General features: G+C 55.3%; 1 protein-coding gene across 4 annotated transcripts in view; it reads left to right on the forward strand.

Annotated features, from left to right (window-relative positions):
• Positions 1-18,396, forward strand: part of CUL9 (cullin 9) — a 40,451-nt gene that overhangs the window by 3,377 nt on the left and 18,678 nt on the right. For all 4 annotated transcript variants that reach the window (XM_055134883.1, XM_055134882.1, XM_055134884.1 and 1 more), the window contains 19 exons: positions 1,078-1,232; positions 1,512-2,042; positions 2,646-2,781; positions 2,918-3,111; positions 3,773-4,169; positions 5,114-5,306; positions 7,311-7,518; positions 9,995-10,191; positions 10,489-10,706; positions 11,774-12,029; positions 12,112-12,217; positions 12,697-12,924; positions 13,635-13,725; positions 13,848-14,019; positions 16,319-16,424; positions 17,093-17,188; positions 17,412-17,587; positions 17,677-17,810; positions 18,095-18,277. In XM_055134883.1, coding sequence (XP_054990858.1) covers positions 1,078-1,232; positions 1,512-2,042; positions 2,646-2,781; positions 2,918-3,111; positions 3,773-4,169; positions 5,114-5,306; positions 7,311-7,518; positions 9,995-10,191; positions 10,489-10,706; positions 11,774-12,029; positions 12,112-12,217; positions 12,697-12,924; positions 13,635-13,725; positions 13,848-14,019; positions 16,319-16,424; positions 17,093-17,188; positions 17,412-17,587; positions 17,677-17,810; positions 18,095-18,277 — 3,777 coding nt within the window. The remainder of the gene's footprint in view (positions 1-1,077; positions 1,233-1,511; positions 2,043-2,645; positions 2,782-2,917; positions 3,112-3,772; positions 4,170-5,113; positions 5,307-7,310; positions 7,519-9,994; positions 10,192-10,488; positions 10,707-11,773; positions 12,030-12,111; positions 12,218-12,696; positions 12,925-13,634; positions 13,726-13,847; positions 14,020-16,318; positions 16,425-17,092; positions 17,189-17,411; positions 17,588-17,676; positions 17,811-18,094; positions 18,278-18,396) is intronic.

An 18,396-nucleotide genomic window follows, 5' to 3' on the forward strand; every position in this document is an offset into this window, starting at 1 on the left:
TGGGGAGTTGCAATCAACATTAGAAAAAAAAAGTGATGGGGCTGGAGTGATAGCCCAGTGTTAGGGCATTTGCCTTGTACTTGGCCAACCCGGGTTCGATTCCCAGTATCCTACATGTTCCCCTGAACACTGTCAGGAGTTATTCCTGAGTACAGAACCAGGAGTTAACCCCTGTGCATCGCCGGGTGTGACCCAAAAAGCAAAAAAAAAAAAAAAAAGTGTAAAATAGTGGAGTGCATGCTTTGCAAGCAGGCGCCCAGGTTCGATCCCCTGGAACATGGTGCCCCAAGCTCTACCAGGTATGGCTCAACTCCCCCATCCTCAAACCCTCCCTCCACAAAGTGTCAAATAGTATGTAACAATTTTGTGGCATGAAATGCAGTTTCAGGTATTTGTTAGGTTGTTTTTTTTTTCTTTTTGTGTCACACCCGGCGATGCACATGGGTTACTCCTGGCTCATACACTCAGGAATTACTCCCGGTGATGCTCAGGGGACCATATGGGATGCTGGAAATCGAACCCGGGTTGGCCGCATGCAAGGCAAACACCCTATCCACTGTGCTATCACTCCAGCCCCTGGGTTTTTTTCTGTTTTGTTTTAGAGGGAGTAGGGAGCGTACCTGCTGGTGCTTAGAGTTTACTCCTGATTTTGCATTCGGGAATCCTTCTGGTAGGTCTCAGGGAACCATATGGCATGCTGGGGATAGAACCCCGACCAGCTGCATGCAAGGCAGGCACCCTGCCCTCACTGCTGTCCTGTCTCGCTGGCCCAGATTTCAGTCTGTTCATCATGGGTTACCATGATAAAATTGTTATGGAGATGGAGTATTTGCCTTGCACACAATGGACCCAGGTTTAATCCTCGGCATCCCATATGGTCCCCTACATCCTACTGGGAGTGATCCATGATTTCAGAGCCAGGAGTAAGCCCTGAGCACCACCCAGTGTGGCCCAAAACAAAATCTGCTACTATGGTGGGTCTCAATTAGAGTCTCTGGTGGACGGGATAGAGAACTAGGAAAGGAAAGGGGAAAGTGGTGGGGACTGGGGATAATACAGACTGGGTGTGGCTTACAGGGAGTCGGGCTCATGTCCTTCTGTCACTGAGCCAGCAAGATGGCATCGAGCAGTGCATGGACTTTGACAGCCGCTATACCCTGCTGGAGCTGTTTGCAGAGACCACCTCCTCCGAGGAGCACTGCCTGGCCTTTGAGGGCATTCATCTGCCTCAGGTACCTTGGTGGCCATCAAGGCCATGGGCCTCTCCAAACAGGTGTTACAGATTGGAAGCTTCTAAAAAGGAAGGTGCACACGCCCGCCCTCCCCCGCCTTTAAGATTCCATCCCAGGAGTTTCTGTCTACCAGTGCTCCCTGTGTGTTTCTTGCTAAGACTGAGGGGATGGGAGACCAAGCTAGGCCTTGAGCTGATTCCATGCAGGAGGATCTAGAGGGCGAGGTTGAGGGGTTGATACTGGGGGAAGCTGAAGTTACTCTGGGACCGTGTCCTGCAGATCCCAGGAAAGCTGCTCTTCTCCTTGGTGAAGCGTTACCTGTGCGTCACGTCCCTGCTAGATGAGCTGAACCATAGTCCACAGCGGGGAGCCGGAGACGGGGGCTCTGTGCCCTTGGCGCCGCCGCCCCGGGAGGAGGTGGGCCAGGAGAAGACCCGGGCACAGCGGGAGCTGGAGTTTAGCCTGGCCATGGGCAGCCTCATCTCCGAGCTGATGCGGAGCTTGGGCTGGGCCTGGAACCTGGGCGAACCAGCTGCAGGGGCCCGACCACCAGGGCCTAGCCGCTCCATCTTTCAGCCCTGCATGTCAGGGGCCGGCCTCTCCTTGCCCGCCTTCCCGGTGCCTCCCAGGAGGTCAGACCGGTCCTTCCGCCAGCGTGCAGAGTTCTCCAGCCGCAGTGGCTATGGTGAATACGTGCAGCACACACTGCGGCCCGGCATGCGCGTGCGGATGCTGGACGACTACGAGGAGATCAGCGCGGGCGATGAGGGCGAGTATCGGCAGAGCAACAACGGCGTGCCCCCCGTGCAGGTGAGGCCTGGGAACAGGACTGGCTCTGCTTTGGCAGAGCTGGGGTTTCCATCCAGGAGGTTCTGATCAGCTTCCCAAGGAGCAGTTCCCGAAGAATGGCAGAGGGTGAGCCAGCAGTCAGGAGATGGGGGAGCCACCAGGAAAGTGGAAGTTTGGCGCCACCAGGTGAACCATGAGGTCTGAGAGATACTCGCAGGGCACACAGGTCACGGTCCCTCCCCGCTCCCTGGCCACTGTCTGGATGAGTGTATTGAAGTGGAAGCCACGTGGGATAGGAAGGGCCAAAGGCAGGGTCTTACTGTGGCACAAAGGAGCCTTTCACTGGCCAGAGCAATAGAACAGCGGGTGAAGCATTTGTCTTACGTATGGCCCACCCAGATTCGATTACTGGCACCCCATAAGGTCTCTGGAGCCCCCCAGCAGGAGTGATCCCTGAGTGCAGAGCCAGGAGTAAGCCCTGAGCGCAGTCAGGTGTTTGTGTGTTGGCAGGGAGGGCAGCAGGAAAAAAAGAGCCTTTTGTTACATGGGGCTTTTTCCAGGCCAGCCCTGCACAGCCTGCACAGCCCAGCGCCTGGTCTCTCCCATGCCCTCTTTCCCTCCCAGGTTTTCTGGCAGTCGACGAGCCGCACTTACTGGGTGCATTGGCACATGCTAGGGATCCTGGGCCCCGAGGAGGCAACTGAGAACGCTGTTTCGGGCACGGTGGAGAAGGGGTCAGCAGAGACTGTCCTAAGCACAGGTAAGCCTTGGCAGGGGGTGTGAGCACAGCATCTTTGAGCAGATAAGGGAGTGCTGGGGATGAAGTGTACCCAACCAGGAGCAGCTCCAGAGATCTGGACATGGCCGGCTGCTGAGCCCCCGCCTGTGTTCCCCAGCGTTCCCCCCCTGGGACTGGAAGCCGGTGGACGGGCTCTACTCTCTGCCATACCTGCAGCCCGAGCAGCAGACGACTGAGGACCGCCGGCACTTGAGCCAAGCTGAGTGGTGGCAGCTGCTCTTCTTCATCAGGAAGTTGGATGCCTGTGAGCAGGAGCCCATTTTCCAGAGCCTTCAGAAGAACCTGGATGAGGTATTGCAGGCCTGAGACACTGAGTAGTTTGCAAGAGGGTTAGAGATGGGATTTTGTTTTGCTTTGGGGTCATATCCGGTTGATGCTCAAGATTTACTCCTGGTGGTGCTTGGGGGAGCAGTGGGGTGCCAGGGATCAAATTCAGGTTAGCTATGTGCCCTACTCACTATACTAGCCCTCTGGCCCCTAGAAGTGGGATTTTTTTTTTCCCCAGAAGGAGTTCTAGAGGCTAGGGAGATTGAGACAACGTGTAGAGCACATGCCTCGCTTGTGCATCGCCCTGAGTTCCTTCCCCAGCACTTAACTCTCCCATCCCCCAGGCACTGCTAAGTGTGGTCGCTATTTTTTAAAAAAAAGTCAACCAGGGACTGGAATGATAGCACAGCAGGTAGGGCGCTTGCCTTGCTTGTGACTAACCCAGGTTTGATCCCTGGCACCCCATGTGGCCTCCTGAGCCCACCAGGAGTGATCCCTGAGTGCAGAGCCAGGAATAAGCCTCAGCACAGCAGGATGTGGCCCCAAACAAAACAAAAATCAGCAAAGGGTCTCAGGTGGTTGAGGGTCCAGTATCTGGAAGGTGTATCGGGTGGCTACCCTCTCTTCCTTTCAGAGAGCATTGTGTCTGCTTGTCCCTGAAACGCACCCCTCTCTGTGTTGACAGACTCTGGGTGAGGGAGCCCTGGGCGAACTGGCAGTGCCAGTCGAGACGGCTGAGGGGCTGCTGCAGATGCTGCATGATCGGCTGGAGGGCAGCACCCTCAACGACCTCCTCAGCTCCCAGATCTACACCAAGTACGGGCGCCTGCCTGGGGCACCAAGCCGCTCGCCTCCACAGAGTCACTCCCGGACCCCAGACCCTCAAGAGGAGAGCAAGGCTGAGGCCACCTGCTCCAAGGATGACTCCGTGTCCCTCACAGCCAAGGCCGAGTCCCCTAAGGCAGGGACAGAGGCAGAGGCTGCCGGGAGACAGACTGAGCCCCCTGTGGCGCAGAGTGATTCTCAGCTGTTTAACCAGCTGCTGGCATCAGAGGGCATGACTCTGCCCGCTGAGATGAGCGGTGAGTCAGGGGTTTGGTGGCAAGGGTGGGGAAGCTGACAGGCCCAGAGAAGAGAAGGGTCAGGGCAGAGGGTCCAGCGAGGGTGCATGGTCACACAGGCATGGGAAAGAGATCTCTTTGTTTTGTTTTGGTATCATACCCAGCAGTGCTCAGCGCTTCTTTCTGGCTCTGTGCTCATAGGTCACACCTCACAGTGCTCAGGGAACCTTATAGTGTTAGGGACTGAACCAGCCCCATGCAAAGCCAGCACTTAACCCCTGTCTGACTTTCCAGCCCCTGGGACCCACCTTCTCTGAGCTTGATTCTGTCTGATGAGTCCCTGCTCCCTAGGGGAAGAGGGACTATTCTCAAGAGCACTTGCATCTTCCTGCGGGGCAGTTCAATCCCTCACAGGGCACCGGGTAGTCTGGACCAAGTTATGTTGGGTTGTCGCTGGGATGCCTGGCTTTATGCTTGTGAGGCCCTGGATTTAATCTCTGGTTAGAAAAGTTTTCTGCCTTGGAGGAGCCCCCTTTGTTGGTTTTCTTTGCTGTTGTGATAAGCAGGACTCACATACACCAGGTGGCGGCTCTTGCTGGGGCTCACAAATTCTCTCATGCTCACATGCGTTGTGGAATACCAGGAGTAGCCTGCTTCGTCAGGGCTCCTGAGATCACACATGACAGTCCCACCAGCTCACACTTGGCATATGGGGTGGGGCCAGGGATCAGACTCCAACTCATACTGTATTGCTGGGTTGGCCCCAAGTTCTCTGCAGTATTTTTGTTTTGTTTTGTTTTGGGCCACCACACCTGGCAGTGCTCAGGATTCACTCCTGGTTCTGTGCTCAGGGATCACCCCTGGAATCATACGGGGTGCAGGGGATCGAACCCAGGTCGGCCTTTCTACTATCACTCCAGCCCTTGCAATTTTTGTTTTCTTGATGCCCTTTTCTCCCGTTTTAGGAATGGTCAGAGCTTTGCGAGCCCCTGGTTCCCACAGCAACCTGGATCTGCACGTGGCGGTCATTGGGGCCACAGTGCAGATCTCCAGCTCAAACACCAGCCTGCAGGTGGAAGGGCTCTCTACACTGTCTCTGGCCGTGGAGGAGGCCACAGACAGGAACCACCCTCTTGTTCGTCCCGACAGAACCCTGAGGTTAGCATGTGGAGGAGAGGGATTTGGGTTTTAGCTAACGGTCGAGTAGGCGGTAGGAAAGGAAGGAGTCATGTGGGGTAAAGGTAGCCAGCAAGCAGGAGGATGGGACATTCCCGTTCCCTGGAGCACGTTTCATGGTGGGTGCCGCATCCACAGTTGCCTATGCATTCTCTAGTCTCCAGGTCATCTAAGAGTTAATGCTGGTTTTGGGGCAGGGGCCCACACCTAAACATTTGGTGGTGGGGCCAAGGGTTGGGCCACACTTGTTTCAGCCCTTTGAGCCATCTCTTCAGCTTCCTCAAGTACCTTTTCGTGGGGAAGTGTGGAGTGGCTTGGGACACACCAGCTATTGCTGGCTGTTCGGGGACTCTTCCCAGCTGTGTGCCCAGGAGCGACCCCTGGTGGTGCTTAAGTGCCCATAATGTGTCAGGATTTGAATCAGGCCTGTGTGCTAGGCAAGCACGTAACTTTCACTTTTTGGAGGTCGAGTGGGGTGTTTCAAACCACGCTTGGCAGTGTTCAGGACCCCCTGGTACCAGAGATGGAACCCGGGGCTCCAGCTCACTATGTTCCTCTACTGGCTCCTTTTTTCAGACTTTTTTTTTTAATGGCCTCTTGACTTTAAGGTGGCATGATCCTATTTCAGAATATGAAAACACTTTCTTGTTCTTCCTGAAATATATCTGTGGTCTTGTTTGGTTTCTTTCCATATTTGTTTCAGAGTCTGTTTGCCATTTGTTTTTGCCTGTAGGGTGAGGCAGAACTTGGGCACAGTGGTGGATGGTGGATGGGCAGGGTCTCTGCGTGCTTTACACGCCCCCTCCCATCCTCACTGACTCAGATACAGCTCCCTCTTGTTTCTTTTTTTTTTTTGCTTTTTGGGTCACACCTGGCGATGCACAGGGGTTACTCCTGGCTCTGCACTCAGGAATTACCCCTGGCGGTGCTCAGGGGACCATATGGGATGCTGGGATTCGAACCCGGGTTGGCCGCGTGCAAGGCAAACGCCCTACCCGCTGTGCTATCACTCCAGCCCCATCCCTCTTGTTTCTTGACCTGTTTGGCTACACAGTCACTATCAGAATTTCCTTTTTCTAGAAAAAGAATTTTATTTTCATCACTAGATTTTTTTCTCTAAAATTTCCCTTGACCGTTCTTATTTATTTTCTTTCTGTCCTTGAATCTGTTCGCCACCCATGCTGGAGCTATAGCACCAGGTTCAATCCCTGGCATCCCATAATGTCCTGAGTGCAGATCCAGGAGTAACTCCTGAGCACCACTGGGTGTGACCCAAAAGGCCAAAAATATATTTTTTTTTAATTTTAAAAATCAAGAAGGCATTTGCCTTGAATCTATTCACCATGATTTAAAAAATAGGGGCTGGGGTGATTGATAGTACAGTAGGTAGTAGTGTGTTTGCCTTGTATGCAGCCAACCTGGGTTTGATCCCATGGTCCCCCAAGCACCACCAGGAGTAGTTTCTGAATTCAGAGCCAGGAGTAACCCCTGAGCATCGTTGAGTGTGGTCCAAAACCAATAATAATAATAATAAAAAGCAGGGGCCGGAGCCATAGTACAGCAGGTTGCATGCTTGCCTGGCACATGGACGACCCAGGTTCGAATCCTTGCATCCCATTTGGTCCCCCAAGCTCATCCAGGAGAGATCCCTGAGCACAAAGCTAATAGTAAGTGCTGAGCACTGCCAGGTATGGCTTGCCCAAAAGTAAAATTAAATAAAACAAAACACTCACTTAAGCACCTTGGCATGACAATATGATCAAATTGACAAATTGGCCTGGTTCAAAAACCCATTTGCTTCCTTCTTGAGGTGGGGAGCCAGAGGCCACTGGACCGCAGAGGAGTGGAGCAGGACCAGAAGGCGGGGTGGCATGTTGGAGTGGGGTGCAGCACCAGCTCTTAGTGGGCTTAGACCAGGTGGGCGGGCTGGGGTGGCTCCCAGGTTGTAGACCCCCTCTCCCCCACAGCATGCTGTCTCTTTCTCAGGGAGAAGCTAGTGAAGACACTGGTGGAGCTACTGAGCAACCAGTTGGGGGAGAAGATGGTGGTGGTGCTGGCCCTGCGCCTCCTGTACCTGCTCATGACCAAGCACGAGTGGCGCCCACTCTTTGCCAGGGAGGGCGGCATCTACGCCGTGCTGCTGTGCATGCAGGAGTATAAGGCTTCCATCCTGGTGCAGCAGGCAGGGCTGGCGGTGAGTACGCCCATCCTGGTGGCAGCGCGGGAATTGCTGAAAGGTACAGAGGGATTTAGGAGAGCCTGTTGAAGTGCCTAGGAGATTCAGTGCGTATTTGGAGGGAAAGGAGAAGGTAGGGGCTAGAGAGATAGCACAGTGGGTAAGGCACTTGCTTTGCATGTAGCTGACCCTGGTTCCATCTCTGGCAGCCTACAGCATCCCCCCAGCACTGTCAGGAGTGACCCCCTAGTCCAGAATCAGTAGTTAGCTCTGAACAATGCTGAGTGTGGCCTCCAACACTGAAACCAAAAAACTGCCTTCTCCATGATTTGATTTGAATCTTTTTGTGCTGGGTGGATGGTTACTTTGGTCTCTGTGGTTTACTGCTGGCAGTGCTTGGGAAACTATTGCATACAGAAGTTGGACCTGGGCCTCCTGCATGCAGAGCATGTGCTCTGGCCCTCTGAAGGCTCTCACTAGCCAAGAAGAGAGTGTTTATGAATGGCTCCTGTATTTGGACAGAGGTAGCAGGGCCAGAGAGAACAGGGATGAAGATGCATAGCTTCAGCACGGATATGCGGCCAATCCCAGTTTGAACCCCCCTACCACATACAGTCCCCTGAGCACCAACCAGGAGTGACCCCTGAGCACCGCCAGCTATGGCCACCAAACCCCAGAATAATAAGAGTGAACCAAGCTGCAGGCTGGGTGAGGTGGTGTTTACTAAGAAGGAGAATGTGGCAACAGAAGAGGGCTCAGGGTGTCAAGAGTTGCACTGTCAGATGTGTTGGATTTCCTACACTGTTTTCACTGCTGGGTGTTACCTCTAGTTCAGCAAGCTGACAAGCCAGCAAACAAAAAGACTCATCTTTCTGCCTACAACCAAGTATTTTTCACCCTTAGATTCCAGTGGTATCTTACTGGATTTGTTCAGACAAAGATGACTTTGCCACTCCCTTGCCACTCTGAGCCCAGAGAATAAGAAGGGATGCAGAGTCCAGAGGAGCTTCCAGAAGTATTGGCTTCCTGGGGCCGGAGCAATAATACAGCGGGTGGGGTGCTTGCCTTGCATGTGGCTAATCCAGGTTCAATCCCTCGAACCCCATATGGTCCCCTGGGCATCTCCAGGAGTAAGTGCTGAGTGCAGAGCCAGGAGTAATCCCTGAATACCACTGGATGTGGCCCAAAAACCAAAAAGAAAAATGCACCAAACGGAAGCATTTGCACACACATATTCATGGGTGTGTGCTTGTGTGTGCATATGCATGTGTATTTGGGGGTTGATGGGGAAGCTTGGTGCCATACCTGGCGTACTCGTTGCTCACGTGATCTTATACTGTGCTGGGGATGGTGGGATGCAAGGCAGGGCCCCTGCTTTGTCTCTGGCCGCCTTCCTAACTTTGACTCCCGAGAGGAGTGCTGGCTGCGGGGAGGGCTGGGTTGTGTTTGCACCCTATGGCCTGAGGGGGCCTCATCCATCAGTGCAGTGCTGTTGGGGAACCCTCCCTTCTCCCAGCCGCAGATAACACAATGCATGCACTCAAACCAGGCTTGCCTTTAGGGCTCCTGCTGGTTGCAACTCCCCCCAGAGCTGCCAGGCCTTCTGAGCTGCCACTTAAAAGAATTCTCAGCCTTTCCAACAGCCTGACCAAAGCAAAGGCTCTGACCCTCGGTTCAGCCTCTTGCCCTGCAACAGAACGGCAATGTTACAGTTACAAGTTACGGTTATGAGCGACCTTTACAGAATTCATTTAGGGGCACTGAAGAGAGCATGCCTCTTCAGCAGGACTCACCGTAGGGCTGGTTCTGGCCTCCATCCCCACAGGCGGTTATGACTCCTCAGGGGTTGCGCCTTTGCCAGGAGAGGCAGTTTCCACCAGAATCACTCTAATGCCATGATCTTCTCTTGATGTCATTTCTCTATGGCCCCTACCAACAAGTTTACACATCACCAGATATTTTTCCCCTCCAAGTCTAAGGGACTCTGCCCACAAGACACTCAGGGGCCTGGCCAGGAGGCTCCATGAAGGTTTTGGAGAGGGGCATACATGGCATTGTTGGAGGTTACTCCTAGCTGTGCGCTGGGTGTGGTAAAAGGCCCCCACCTAAGGGGAAGTCTTGAGGAGCCCCTCTGCCCCTCCCCACATGGTGTACGTGGCATGGGACCCTCGGATCGTATTTGTTTGCGTTCTGTGTAAACTGGAGGGCTGAACTCCTACCTGGCACCTCTCCATCTTCCTCTGCATGGAGGTCCCCGCTCCCCCTAACTGCCTCATGTCCCCCTCACAGGCACTGTTCTTGGATTCGGGCTTTTTCTGTTGTTTGGTTTGGAGCTACGCCTGATGATACTCAGGGATTACTCCTGGCTCTGCACTCAGAGATCATTCTTGGTGGGCTGCTGGGGCACCATATGGGGTGCCTGGGATCGAACCCGCATCGGCTGTGTGCAAAGCGAGTGCCCCACTCACTGTACTGTCTCCGGCCCCGCCCACAGGCACTGAAGATGCTGGCCATTGCCAACTCCTCGGAGATCCCCACTTTTGTTCCTGGCCAAGAGTCTCTCCCCCCGTTGTTTGATGCCCAGATGACCAGAGAGATCTTTGCCAGCATTGATTCTGCCACCCTCCCGGGCACCGACAGTCTGCTCCTGACCATTCCTGCGGCTGTGATCCTCATGCTGAACACGGAGGGGTCAGGGTGCCGCCCTCCCCGCCCCCAACTCCTGCTCAGCCCTGGGTTCCGCAGAAATACCCCTCACACTGCGGTTCCTGGATGAGCTGCGGGTGGCCCTCCCTCTGGTGGGCAGAGAGGTCACATTGTTGTGGGCAGGAGGTTTCCCAGAGGGTGCCCTGACCTCCCTCCCTGGGGTAGCCAGGGCCACCCACTGTTGTCCTGGCTGCAGGAACAGGCTGGCACCTCCCCTCTGCGGCTGCTTCCTGTTAGGGCGTTAACCCTCACCTTCTTCCTGGGCTGTCTCCCTCCTCCCAGGTGCTCCTCCGCAGTGAGAAACGGCCTGCTTCTTCTCAACCTGCTTCTGTGCAACCACCACACACTGGGAGACCAGATTATCACCCAGGAGCTGAGGGACACCTTGTTCAGGCACTCGGGGGTCGCCCCGGGGACGGAGCCCATGCCCACCACCCGCACCATCCTTACGATGTTGCTCAGTCGCTACTCAGAGCCGCCAGCCAGTCCCCAGCGCACAGGTATCCCTGGGAGGTGGAAGGGCATCAAAGTGAAGCCGCTCTGGTGGTCTTTTTAAAGTGTTTGAGCCATACCTGACGATACTCTGGGGTTACTTCTGACTCTGTGCTCAGGGATCACTCCTGGCAGTGCTTGGGTGCCATATGGGATTCTGGGGATTAAACCCAGGTTGGCCGGGTGTAAGACAAGTGCCCTCTCCACTATGCTATCTTTCTGGCCCCTAGTGAAGCCACTCTGAAAGAAAGCTTCAGCACATGAAGGTTTGTTTTGTTTTTTTTTTTTTGCTTTTTGGGTCACACCCGGCGATGCACAGGGGTTACTCCTGGCTTTGCACTCAGGAATTATTCCTGGCAGTGCTTGGGGGACCATATGGGATGCTGGGAATCGAACCCGGGGCTGGCCGCATGCAAGGCAAATGCCCTATCCACTGTGCTATCACTCCAGCCCCAACATGAAGGTTTTGCTGTTCACGTTACACCATACATTGAACTCCTTGGCCAGTTCTAAAGAGGGTGATTTCAGAGAAGTAGACAAAAAAAAAACAAAAAAAAAGCCTTGCAGTGTCTAGAGTGATAGTACAGTGAGTAGGGCATGTTCCTTGCAGTGCATCCAACCTTGATTTGATCCCTGGCATCCCATATGGTTACCCGGGTACCACCAGGTGCAATCCCTGAGCGCAGAGCTAGGAGTAACTCCTGAGTACTACTGGGTAGCCTCCCCACCCCAAAGGCTGTCCACTTGCTGGACCATGGCCTCCCCCTTCTCCACACCCTCGCTGAGTCCCACTGGGCAGCCAAGCGTTGGGTGGGAAGCCTTTAGAGCAATTGTAACTCATAGCACACAGAGTTTGTGATGGATTAGTTGTCCTGCAGCAGGAACCCTTTGCATTCATCGCAGAAGGGCACACCATGGTATGAGATTGGAAGAAGCTATTCTCTGTCTTTCGGCCATGCTAGAAGGCAGCAGGCAGGGTGCTCCGCTAGTTGCTTTGGTAGCTGCATTACCGGCTTTGCGTAAGCTGTGGTCACAGACATGGTTTCTTTCCCTCCTCCTTCATGTCTGGCCACAGTGCTGGAGACCCCCAAAGCCCAGGGCCAGGATGCGTCTCCAGAGCTGTTGATCCGCTCCCTGGTGGGGGGCCCATCTGCTGAGCTCCTCCTGGACCTGGAGCGCATGCTGTGCCGGGAGGACGGCCCAGCTGCCCCTGCCGCGACCGTGGGTCCTCTTCTCCAGCGCCTCCAGCAGGACACCCAGCCCTTTCGTCTGTTGCTGAGGACCCTCGATGCCCCGGGACCCAACAAAGCCCTGCTGCTTAGGGCACTGAGGTGAGGTCCCACTGGGGCACCTGCACATAGCAGGCGGGAGCTGGCAGCTGCAGACCCTTCAGCCCTCCCCGGCCCTCCTCAGGATCCTGACCCGGCTGCTGGATCACCCCGAGGCCATGGACCTCCCCTGGCATGAGGTCTTGGAGCCCTGCCTCAGATGCCTGAGCAACCCCAGCAGTGACTCTGAGGTACTGTCATGGCGGCCCCTGTCACTCCCTTGGTCCCGGCTACCTTGGGCAGCTCTGGAGGACACTTCACAGCCTCTCAGATGGGTTGGCACCCTGGGTGGGGCAGGGAGGAAGAAGAAGGCCAGTGTCCATCTGAGAGTGAGCGTCAGATCACCGTCCGGCCTAGGCGGGCTTTAGACAGTGGGTTTCCCAGACTTGCACACACAATCCTTGCTGTCCCGTCTGGGTGTGTGGCTCAGCCACCAGGCACAGCTCCTGAGAGAATCGGGGGGTCAGTTAGGAGACTGCGTCCTGAGCCCTGCTGGGCCCCCACACTTTGCTCTCTGCCCGCCAGCGGCGGGGGACCTTCCCGCTCTCCTTCCCTGGGACTGCAAGTCCAGGTTCAGATCTCAGCCGCCCGCCGTGTCCCCGTTAGCATGCCGCCCTAGCGTGGCCTGCACTCGGTTTCCTGCGTGTGACTGTGTGCGGCCCCGGTGCAGATTGTGAAGGAGCTGCTCGGCTTCCTGCACCGCCTGGCCTTCACACACAAGGACCATGCCGTGGTGCTGTGCTGCCTGGGCGCTGGCGACACCCTCGCCAAACTCGAGGGCAAACACTCAGCACACGCACTGCTGGCCTCTGAGCTGCGGGAGCTGCTGGCCAACTGTGAGAAGCACGCCCGGCTCTACAGCAACCTCACGTCCAGCATCCTGGCCGGCTGCATTCAGGTGAGAGGGGAGGAGTGACCAGTCTGGCTCCCTGATTCTACAGCCGTTACCCCTTTAAAGGGCCACGGGGGTGGTATTCAGGAGATTGTGAGGAGCCCAGGATGGAACCTGCAGGCAAAGCCTGTGCCAGCCCTCTGAGTTGTCTCTCTGAACCTTCCCTGGCCATTAAAATTGTTTTATTTCATTATATTTTTGCTCAGGGCCACACCCAGGGCAAAATGTTCAGGACTTACTCCCGGCTTTGTGCTCAGGGATCACTTCTGGCAGGGCTCAGGGGACCATATGGGGTACCAGGGTTCGAACCCGGGTTGGCTGTGTACAAAACAAGAGCCCTACCACTATGCTATCGCTTCCATCCCTTCCCTGTCTTATTTTTTGTTTCTTCCTTTTTTTAATTGAATAACTGTGACTTATAAAGTTATCAATAGTTGCGTTTTAGGCAAATGGTATTTTAGCACCAGTCCCACCACCAGTATCAGCTTTTCCCCCACCAGTGTTCCCAAATTCCCTCCCCACCCCTGACCCCTCCCCACCTGCCACCTTGACAGGTACATTCCAAAGTTCGGTGGTTGCAGCTTAGAGCTGTTTTCAATGTCGTTGAGTCTGTTTTGGATATCTGGCTATAGCACTCAGCCATATCATACCCTGTTCTTTTTCCTTGTGTTTCTCTTCCCTGCACCCCCTTCTCCTCTCTCCCACGGTGGCTGCAGATGGTGCTGGGCCAGATCGAGGACCACAGGCGCACCCACCGACCCATCAACATCCCCTTCTTCGACGTCTTCCTCAGGCACCTCTGCCAGGGTGTGTACACCCCCTTTCCCCCAGCACCCACCCCAGTGCTGCTCCTCCCCTTCCTTTCTGCTCCCTTGTGCCTTTCCTCTGCCCTCCGCCAGCTGTGACTACCTGCTTCCCTGCTGCCCCAGGCTCCAGCGTGGAGGTGTGTGAGGACAAGTGCTGGGAGAAGGTGGAGGTCTCCTCCAACCCGCACCGGGCCAGCAAGCTGACCGACCGCAACCCCAAGACCTACTGGGAGTCCAACGGTAGCACCGGCTCCCACCACATCACCCTGCACATGCACCAGGGTGTCCTTATCAGGTGCGAACATGCGCATGGCCATCCCGCCATGCCCCAATACCTATGCATCACCCCTCTGCAGCCCCAGTGTCTGGGGGGCACACTCAGCCTTGCTTGGTGCAGGAAATGAACAGGCCCTCTGCCCGTCTGTCCGTCTGCTCAGTCCCGACATCCTTCTGCCTCTGAATGCGGGCGGGCGCCCCACACAGGCCCACCTGCTCAGCGTGGTGCTGAGGGAGATCAGCTGCCTGCTCTCCTGTTCTTCCCACTGCCACTAGGTTCGTGGGTCCTCATGCTAGGAGCAGGACATTGAGCTTAAAGGACAGTTAGATGCAGTCACTTGTGTTCTGGGAACTCGGCCCCTAGTAGGGCAGTCAGGAAGCGTCATGCTTGGGTTGGGTGCAGGAGCCTGGACTGTCGGAGGAGGCTCCCAGAAGGAGGGTTTGTAGCATTGCATTTGCAAGGTGAGAGTGACTTGGGGAAGCAGGGGCAGTGGAGGCGCCAGGTAAGAAGGGTGGATGCAGGCGGAAGTGAGCCAAGCAGAGAGAGGTTTGGAGAAATGAAATCATTGGGTTTGACTAGACAAAAGGGTGTGTGAGCTGAAGTGGCAGGAAATGGAACTTAGCTGGTAGGCAGAGCTAGACATCCAAAGGGTTTTGTGAGTTAAGAAATTTGAATGTGGGGGACAGAGTGATAGTACAATGGGTAGAATACTTGCCTTGCATGCAGCCAACCCAGGTTCAATCCCCAGCAGCCCATATGGTCCCCTGAGCCCACCAGGAGTGATCCCTGAGTCTGCGCAGAGCCAGGAGTAAGTCCTGAACACCACTGGATATAGCCCAAAAACAAAAAAATTGAGTTTATTCTGCATCTTGCAGAACTACTGAAGGACTTTTTTAAGGGAAGAGGCAATTTTGGGGATGTGATGGGGGTGGTGTAGTTTGAGCCATGCTTAGTGATGCTCAGATGCTATTTCTGGCTCTGCTAGGGCATCTGGGAAACAATATGCAGTGCAGGGGGCTGAACCAGGTTTCATGGGATGAAAAGGCAAGTGCCTTACCTGCTGTACTCTAGCTCCAGACTTGGTCTTTCAGCTTAGAAAACTCACTCTTAGGAGCTGGAGAGGTAGTCAAGAGGGTAGGTCACTTGCCTTGTACTTGGCTAACTTGAATTCGATGTCTGGCACCCCATATGGTCCACCGAGCCCCACCAGGAGTGATCCCTGAGCAAGAGGCAGGAGTAATCCCTGAACACAGCCGGGTGTGAACTGAAACCAAAACCAAAAGGAAAACTCACTCTGGCAATCACAGGAAGATGGACCTGAGGTTAAGAGAGCCAGCACAAGTTTCTGCAGTGTGTAGTTGGAAACGTCTTCCGAGAGGCTGGAAGAGCCAGGAGGCAATGGAGTGGGAGGTCCAAGAGGTCGAGCCTGTGGGGCTTCTGCATCTTGGGGAACTCACTCTCAGATTCATGCTGGCATGAATCTGAGAGTGAGAACCACAGTGGAGTTGTGCTTAAGTGCAGGGTAGATGGTGGTTTTCAGCCCCAGGAGAGGGAAACCAGAAGCAGGACAAGTTCTGTGAACAGATGAATATTCCTTTGGGCATGTTGATTTCACTATGCGCTCAGGCCAGGGGGCACATGGCTAAGGAGGGTGTCTTGGCCATGTGGGTTGGAAATCAGTAGGGGTTTATTTTCAGGGCTGGAGCTATAGGACAGCAGGTAGGGCACTTCCCTTGCAGGCAGCTGACCTGGGTTCGATCACCAGCATCCCATTTGGTCCTCCCAAGCACCTCTTGGAGTGATTCCTGAGTGCAGAGCCAGGTGTCAGCCCTGAGCATCACTGGGCGTGACCCAAAAAACAATAAAAAGGGGGTTTATTTTTAGTTGAAAGTGACAGTGAAAAATTTGGGGGAGACTGGGGAGATAGCTCAGAGGGTTGGAGCACACACCTGACAAGCAGGCATGGGACCCAGCTGTAGCACTCAACCCCACAGAGCCCCTCTCAGCCCCCGAACACCACCAAGTGTAATCTGGAAGGTCCCTAGCATGTCTGGGGAGGCCGATGAAATGAAATAAAATAATTAAAGTCACTTTGGGGAAGGGAAAGGGAAGAACAGAAGGTCCAGGGAGAAACTGCTCCTTTAGGACCAACAAAGGGACAAGTATGAGGAAGCAGAGGGGGGCTGAAGTGGCTTTTCTTAGAGCGGTGCCAGGGTAGGACTCAGGACCTCACGCATGCCAGGCTGGCATGCTGGGTGAAGTCATCTTGAGCTGAGGCCAGGGCCCCTGTTACCAGACTCCCTTTCTCCTCTCCCAGGCAACTGACTATGCTGGTGGCCAGTGAGGACTCAAGCTACATGCCAGCAAGGGTGGTGGTATTTGGGGGTGACAGCACGAGCTGCATCAACACTGAGCTGAAAACGGTGAGGAGCTAGAAATTGGACAGCAGCTATGGCGCTTGCCTTGCTCATGGCTGACCTGGGCTCAGTCCCCAGAACCCCAGATGGTCTCTTGAGCACCACCAGGAGTGATCCCTGAGCGCAGAGCCAGGAGTCAGCCCTGAGCATCACCAGTTGTGGCCCCCAAACAAAACAGAAACAGGATCAAAATGGCAGAACTGAAGCCTGCCCTGTGCAGGGAGCAGATAGACACAGATGCGCTTTTTCTGTGCACACACATGCGTTCTCTCCTTGTCTGCACTCTTCTGTTCCACACATACTTCCTCACATACTTCCACACACTCTCACATCCATCCACACACCACACACAGGCCCTCTCCATTCGCTCGCCCTCACACACATATACCCCCTGCTTGCTTGCTCTCTCACACACTCATATCTGTTTCACTCCACACACACCCCAGCACATACTCCTCTCTTTCTCTCTCTCTCTTTCACACACACACGCACACATGTTCCTCACACACTTCTCTCTCACCCCTCCACACACACATCTCACATACTCCCCCCCAACACACACTCATATTCACACACACTTGCCTCACATTCGTTACACACACCCACTCCAGCAGGCGTTCCGGTGATATCTGGAGGTGACCGCTCTCTCCCGCCACTTCGCCCCTGCCCGCCAGGTGAACGTGCTGCCCTCAGCCAGCCGTGTGATCCTCCTGGAGAACCTGACCCGCTTCTGGCCCGTCATCCAGATCCGCATCAAACGCTGCCAGCAGGTAGGGATTGGGGGTGCTGGGGTTTGGTATGTAGCTCAGGGGCCCAGTAATGGCTGTTCCCTGTCATATTTGGGGGCCCACCCCTTGCTAAGTGTCTGCCTGCTGTGCTCGGGGAGTGGGAGGCTGTTACCAGTTCCCGAGCTGATCCCAGGAATGTGGGCCCCCGGGCTTGGGCTGTGCTCGGTGGCCAGGTAGCTTGGTGACAGCCTAGTCTGTATTGCAGGGTGGCATCGACACCCGGGTTCGGGGTGTAGAGGTTCTGGGCCCCAAGCCCACTTTCTGGCCGCTGTTTCGGGAGCAGCTATGTCGCCGTACGTGTCTGTTCTACACCATCCAGGCTCAGGTTTGGAGCCAGGATATAGCCGAGGACCGCAGGGGCCTCCTGCAGCTGTGCCCCAGGTGGGTGGTAGAGGTGGCTGCTGGTGGGGAAGGCACTGCAACTTGAGTGGACGTCTCGGGTTCCCTCACCATATACTCTTTGTTCCCAGACTGAACAGGGTTTTGCGCCATGAGCAGAGTTTTGCTGACCGCTTCCTCCCCGACGATGAGGCTGCCCAAGCCCTGGGCAAGACGTGCTGGGAGGCGTTGGTCAGCCCCCTGGTGCAGAACATCACTACCCCAGGTAAACAGTCCTTATCTTTGTTCCCATGAAGGGAGGGGGCCCCAGCCCAGGTGCTCATCCTCTTGGTCCCACATCTCCCTTGAAGGCCTGTCTCCATGTTCCTCTCCGTCCTGTCCCGGTCACATGATGCTTGTTCCAGTCCCACGCGGCCCCTCCCCAAAGCAGGCCTGGGGAAGGGAGCCCTTGGCCCTGCTGCCCGTCTAGTGGCTGCTCAGGGCCAGGGCTGTCCGTGCCCGCTGCCCCTATCCTTTCCCATGAAGACCTGCACGTCCCTTGTCTCTCAGATGCTGCCACAGGTGTCAGCTCGCTGGGGTGGCTGCTGGATCAGTACCTGGTGCAGCGGGAGAGCTCGAGGAACCCCCTTGGCCGAGCCGCCTCCTTCGCCTCTCGAGTGCGTGGCCTATGCCACTTGCTGGTGCACGTGGAGCCTCCGCCGGGGCCATCTCCAGAGCCGCCCACCCGGCCCTGTACGTCCCCTTCCACCAGTGATTGCGCTCTGGACCCCAGTGCCAGAGACACCCGGGCCTTCCTTGATGCCTTGTAGGGGGGTCCATTTCCGAGACCTCTGGGCTCAGCCTTCCCTTTC

This window comes from Sorex araneus, chromosome 4 (assembly GCF_027595985.1).
Source record: "Sorex araneus isolate mSorAra2 chromosome 4, mSorAra2.pri, whole genome shotgun sequence".
Lineage (NCBI taxonomy): Eukaryota > Metazoa > Chordata > Mammalia > Eulipotyphla > Soricidae > Sorex > Sorex araneus.